The 6,000-nt window shown below is 32.5% G+C and overlaps 1 protein-coding gene across 1 annotated transcript; it reads left to right on the forward strand.

Moving 5' to 3' along the window:
- The first annotated feature begins 1,343 nt into the window (after nucleotides 1-1,343).
- Nucleotides 1,344-3,367, forward strand: LOC126768260 (uncharacterized). Its single transcript, XM_050486273.1, has 7 exons — nucleotides 1,344-1,533; nucleotides 1,667-1,863; nucleotides 1,945-2,093; nucleotides 2,175-2,320; nucleotides 2,405-2,658; nucleotides 2,845-2,997; nucleotides 3,116-3,367. The coding sequence occupies exons 1-7, from the start codon at nucleotides 1,344-1,346 to the stop codon at nucleotides 3,365-3,367; spliced, it is 1,341 nt and encodes a 446-aa protein (XP_050342230.1).
- The last annotated feature ends 2,633 nt before the right edge of the window (nucleotides 3,368-6,000 follow it).

The following is a 6,000-nucleotide window of genomic DNA, read 5'->3' on the forward strand; positions in this document are numbered from 1 at the left end:
GTTTTAATAATTTTACTTTGTTTTAAATAATTTGTTAAAAAATAGTTACTTAACAGCTAGTTCCTTTTTGCTTTCAGGCAGATTTGATTGATATACTTTTGTAATTGAGATATTGGAAAAGTAGGTAATCACTGAATTTTTTGCCGGTTCTTTCTTCTAATTATTATAAAAATATTATATTTCGTTACCAAGCTATTCATAAAACATAACTAAGAAGTTATACAATGAAATTGAATTAGATTCAAACGACAACGATCTATTTAAGCCTTAGCTTAATGACAAATATTTAAAAATCGAATAATTGACGTAATAAGACAAATAATCTGCGTGTTAGTTGTCAACTGTCGTAGTATCAACTTAAATTAAATATTAAGTCTAATATTCAACGTTAAGTAATGAGTCAATTGAACATCTCTGCATCAGTTTTGTTACAAGAAATTGATGGATATTTATGATTTTAAATTAAGAAAAAAATATTAGTTACAAAGATATGTGAAGCGAGAGAAACTTTCATGAATATACGTCATTATTATATTATATAAAAACGAACACACATTTAGACATGCAACACGAATTCAAGCCTTGGGAGCACAAAACTGAAATACGTTAAAAAATTTTAATACAAAGTAATCTTTATAAAAGAGACTCGAAATTAAGAAGAGATCTACTATTGATATTATAATTTAAAGGCGCACTAAGAAATGTTATTGAGAAAATTTTAACTTTAAGCATTCTTTCAATCTTCTACCTTATCTAATTACTCCGTTCAAACTATCATTTCTTTTAACACTCAATACATTAAAATATGCGCCGGGAGGGCAAATGACTCTACTCCACCTGATGGTAAGTGGTAATAGAGTCCAAACGCGACGACGGCCAGTACAGTCGGGAAGAATGTTCTGCACTAGCCGCCCCCGCCTTAGCGGCCCGCAAGATGCCTCTTCACGCCTCGTTTGAAGTAGTAAACAGAGTTGTCGTGCTATATATATTACTGCACCTCTCGAAGGGACTGAAGGGTGTGATAGTGTTCTATTATAGATATAATTTTCAACTTTCTGCGAGTGAAGCCTGGAGGAGTAGTATGATAAATATGACTTTGATATGTATTTATTTTAATTAAATGCTTTAGAACCTACCAAATAATTTATCATAATCAACTACCATGATGATTTACGTAAAAATAATCTCTTTATCTTCTCAAATCTTGAGACTTTTTCTATTTGCTTAAAAAAGATATGGATATCGTATAAATATCATACTAAAAGGTGTGTCAGTGATACTGTTGCACACAAGCCGCCGACGGGCCCTTACTTTTGGTTCTGGCAACCGACAACTGAACGACGATGTTTCGCCTGATCCTTGCGATCGTGTCAGCCACCATAGCCGTGAGCGCCATTCCAGCCACGCTACCAAACCCTGCGGAATTAGCCTTCAAATTAGGCGAAGAAGAGTTTGAAGACTACCTTGATAAGTGGCTTGAGATTGAAGAAAAGAAATGGGTTAATGTATCATCGGCTGCTACAGCACGTAGTGGTAAATAGTCTTATTGTAATATCATAACAGCTTAACATTAAATCATTTAAGGTTTACTTGTGGTTAAATAAATAAGCGACTAATCTGTATAAAATAAATAAAGTGATTCATTATTAAGTAATTTTGTTTATAGCATGCACTTTTCGAGTTAATGGTGATCTTGGACAGCCTCAGCCAGTCTATATCCATAGATCAAGAAATACATTCTTGGCACCCACTGGAAACAGTGGTCAAGTCCGCCTCAATGCTAATGAAGAAATCATCGTATCCTGTCCAGGACCAGGCCGACTCATTCGTCATCCCAATATTATTACAAATGTTCAAACTGCTGTAAGGAAATTACTTTTTTTTCTAAGTATGCGTCATATTATATTTGAAGTGAATATAATTATTTGAATATTTTTTATTTAGAATGCGAGATGCGTTAGCGGTAATCTCGTATCAGGTGCGGGATGGTTAAATGGAAATAGAGCATTCGGACAATTGACGTGTTCAAATCATCCTTTCTTTGAAGCCCAGCAAACGAACCAAAGATGTTTTAATAACAACATTGTCATTAGGTATCCCTATTAAATTATTATAAATATAACTATATAGTGGTAAATTGAATATATTTTATATATTATTTAAACGCCTTGTAGGTCAGGATTTATTGTTAACAATGTCTTTCACACTGTATACTGGTCCTGCTTCGACCAAAACAGAATGGAAGTTTTATACGTTTGGTATAACCAAAATCCTACTAATGCCGTTCACCAAACCGGTGTCGACAGACCAAGCTGGCTACGTAAGTAAATATTAATTTTTTTTATAAAAAATATAATTTTATTTTACTTAAATAAGGGCTGATCTATTTTTTTTTTCATTTCAGCGGGTTCATTCTTCCCTGGTGTTAACATAAACAATGTCTACACACAAAATAACCAACGAAATATCATCGGAAGATTGGTAGGAACCAATATGGTGGGCCGATACATCACTTCCACTCAGTTCTTGGCTCGTGGTCACCTTACTGCCAAAAGTGACCATGTATTTGCATCTGCACAGCGATCCACCTTCTTCTTTATTAACGCTGCGCCACAATGGCAACCATTCAATGCTGGTAACTGGAATAACCTTGAGCAGGTATTGTACTGATTCCTTCTTGCAGAAACAAACAGAATTACGTTTATTATTTATGCATTCTAAGAACTTTTTTATTTATCGTGATGGTATAGAATGAAAAGTAAGAAAATAATTGCATAGAAAACCATCGACATAGTCAATTATGTTATAAAGTTATCATTGAAGTATTTTGTGGTATCTTTGTAGAACCTTCGCCGAAGAATTGGCGTAGCTGGATACAACACCGTCATCTACACTGGTACCTTCGGTGTAACCCAATTACGTGACGGCAATGGACGTTTTGTAAATATTTTCTTAGAGTCCAATAATCGAGTGCCAGTTCCTCAATATTTCTACAAGGCAAGTATTGTTTAAAATTGTTTAATGATATTTTTATTTATTATGTGTCCTTATTGATAGTTTATGCTTATTTATTATTGAATAATAATATTTGGTACTAAAAAAAATACGTTCTTAGGTCGCTTACGATGCATCTAGACGCCGTGGTACTGCCTTTATTAGTATTAACAACCCTTACTACACTTTGGCTGAGGCTCGAGGATTACAATTCTGCACGGACAGATGTCGTAATAACGCCGCTTTCAACTGGATCAACTGGCAGCCTGACCGCGTAGACATCGGCTACAGTTTCTGCTGCACGATCGCAGACTTCAGAAATCGTGTTGGTCATATTCCAAACTTCGACGCATCTAATGGCCTTCTTTCTTAAAATCAATCGGAAAAGTACGAATTTAACCAAATATAAAACAGCATTTAAAAGTTAAATACAGAACATAAGATCTAAGCTGCAGTACTTTATTAAAGACTATATTTTCATGATTTACATTAACAAATAGGTATCACTTAATTATTAAATAAACGAATATTACAATACAATCCTAAGATTTCTTCTTACATTTATAAAAAAAATATTTATGTGGTACTAGCTAAGCCCTCCTTCAGATAGTAGCGCCTTTGCCCGCGTAGCATTTAATTTGTCACGTTAATGTTTCAGATCTGCAATCGTGCCAAGTTATTGCTTAGATATTATTATTTTGTAATAAAAATGATTAAGTTACTCCTTTTAAATACATTGTTTCTGTAGGATACAATTATCATGCTATCCCATAGGAACCATGCATTTTTCCAGGATAAATAGTGCACTATGTCATTCTCTGATAAATATAAACTAACATTATGTCGTGTCTATGTAAACAATAATGTTAATCCTTTGCTCCGTGAAAAATAAAAACATAACTATCCGATGGGAACCGTGCATTTTCCGAGATAAAAAGTAGTTTATGTCATTTCTTGATAAGCCTAAACTACCACTATGCTGTTTGCATCGTGTCGATCGCTTGCTTATTAAGATTATTAAGATTAAGATTTCGGATTAAAAAATAGCCTAAGTCATTCTCTGATAAACCTCAACTACCAAAATGCACACAATCGTGACGATCCCTTGTTTATGTCATTCCTTGATAAGCCTAAACTACCACTATGCTGTTTGCATGCCGTCGATCGTTTGCTTATTAAGATTATTAAGATTAAGATTTCGGATTAAAAATAGCCTATGTCATTCTCTGATAAGCCTCAAGTACCCAAATGCACACAATCGTGCTGCACACACAGAGCAAGGGATCGACACGATTGTGTGCATTTTGGTAGTTGAGGTTTATCAGTTATGTCATTCCTTGATAAGCCTAAACTACCACTATGCTGTTTACATCGCGTCGATCGCTTACTTATTAAGATTAAGATTTCGGATTAAAAAATGGCCTATGTCATTCTCTGATAAACCTCAACTACCAAAATGCACACAATCGTGTCGATCCCTTGCTCTGTGAAAAACCCAATCATGTCTATCCCATGGGAACCGTACATTTTGTGCCATTGCAGACTAAGATTATAGTCTGGAAAAGCACATACTCCAGTTTACTATCTCTAGTATCTCTGTGCAAAATTTCATCCAGATCCATTTGGCCGTTATTGTGTTGTCCAGTAACAAATATCCACCTAAACTTTCGCAGTTATAATATTATTCTTAGAAAACATTTTAATTAGATCATTGGTAGAATGTTAATACACTAATGTACCGATTAATCAACAACATTTAGAACTTGCTGGGATTGCTGTTGAGAAAGTAATAGCATATTTTTGTTTTGATTAGGTACGGGCTAATTTATTTTTGTAGCGTAACTTCCAGAGTGACGATAATTACTGTATCAGAACGATTAACAAAAAAAAAAGAAGTAATATGACCCAAAGCCCAAAAGTTGAACAAAAGTCATATTAAGTTTTTCGTGTAGTCATTTAACGACTATAGGCAACTGAAGCTAAATAAAATATTTAAAAAAACTATTAAATCGAGTCCACATTAAGCCCAATCAAGTGCTTATAGTGCAAATACGCGTAAACTGATTTTGGCTAGGATGGAAGCATAACACAAAAAAATTGCAATAATTATAATAATTGCAATAATTATATAGTATATGAAGCTGACTGTGCAATACACATTAATGCTTTCTTAAATCTCGTAGGAAATTTTGGAAACTCATTTTCGCAAAAATATAATAATAATGCAACAACGTACATGTCACTGTAACTTTAAGTAGAAAATTCAGCAAAGCAAGGGAAAACAACATTACAATAAATTAGACTCATATTTATTTCTTTTTACTAGACTTAATATACATTAAACCTATTTAAGAAAGCATTTTATACTAAAAAGACAGTGCAGACATCAATTTATATCCGAATTTATAACGAATAGATAGGCATAAATATATGCAGGAATGCTCTAAAAAAGAAAACGATTTAATTTTTAACTTGTAAGCTTGTTGATTGATGCTTTGTTGTTTTCGCATCGTTCAGAATACTAAATAGAGTTTTTATTGAAAATTCAGAACAAGAATTATAAATAGCCTTTCACTCAGCTAGTCTTTTTTTTTAGATCGAAAAATTGTTTCGTGCCTCTACTAACGAAATAATCTTAATAGTTTCAGCGATATAAAAAATTTTTAAGTTATTAAATATAGATATATATATATAATTACTAGCTGACTATGTCAATTTAGTGTTTCAATTCTCTAATATTATTGTTAATTCTAAATGTCAAAACTTATTTACACCGTCAACAAAGTTATGTATAAATATAGGAATTATAAATTAATTCGTTCTAATTAAATAAGAAATTGTTTTGAAGACATTTCTTGGTTATTGTACTGGTTATTAACTACCTATTAATTTTTTTATTGGTTAATACCTATTAATTTTATTAACTTTGAAAAAATTATTATTTTTGTTATTATAAAATTTATAAGTCATATTGTAATATTATGATGTATAGTAATCTGTACTAAT

This window comes from Nymphalis io, chromosome 4, assembly GCF_905147045.1.
Source record: "Nymphalis io chromosome 4, ilAglIoxx1.1, whole genome shotgun sequence".
Classification (NCBI taxonomy): Eukaryota; Metazoa; Arthropoda; class Insecta; order Lepidoptera; family Nymphalidae; genus Nymphalis; species Nymphalis io.

Excerpts from the sequence above, each read along its gene's own strand:
- LOC126768260 (XM_050486273.1), top strand. The coding sequence starts at position 1,344 with ATGTTTCGCCTGATCCTTGCGATCGTGTCAGCCACCATAGCCGTGAGC. Across the intron at positions 2,659-2,844 it reads ACTGGAATAACCTTGAGCAG|AACCTTCGCCGAAGAATTGG; the intron begins GTATTGTACTGA and ends GTATCTTTGTAG. Across the intron at positions 2,998-3,115 it reads TTCCTCAATATTTCTACAAG|GTCGCTTACGATGCATCTAG; the intron begins GCAAGTATTGTT and ends ATACGTTCTTAG.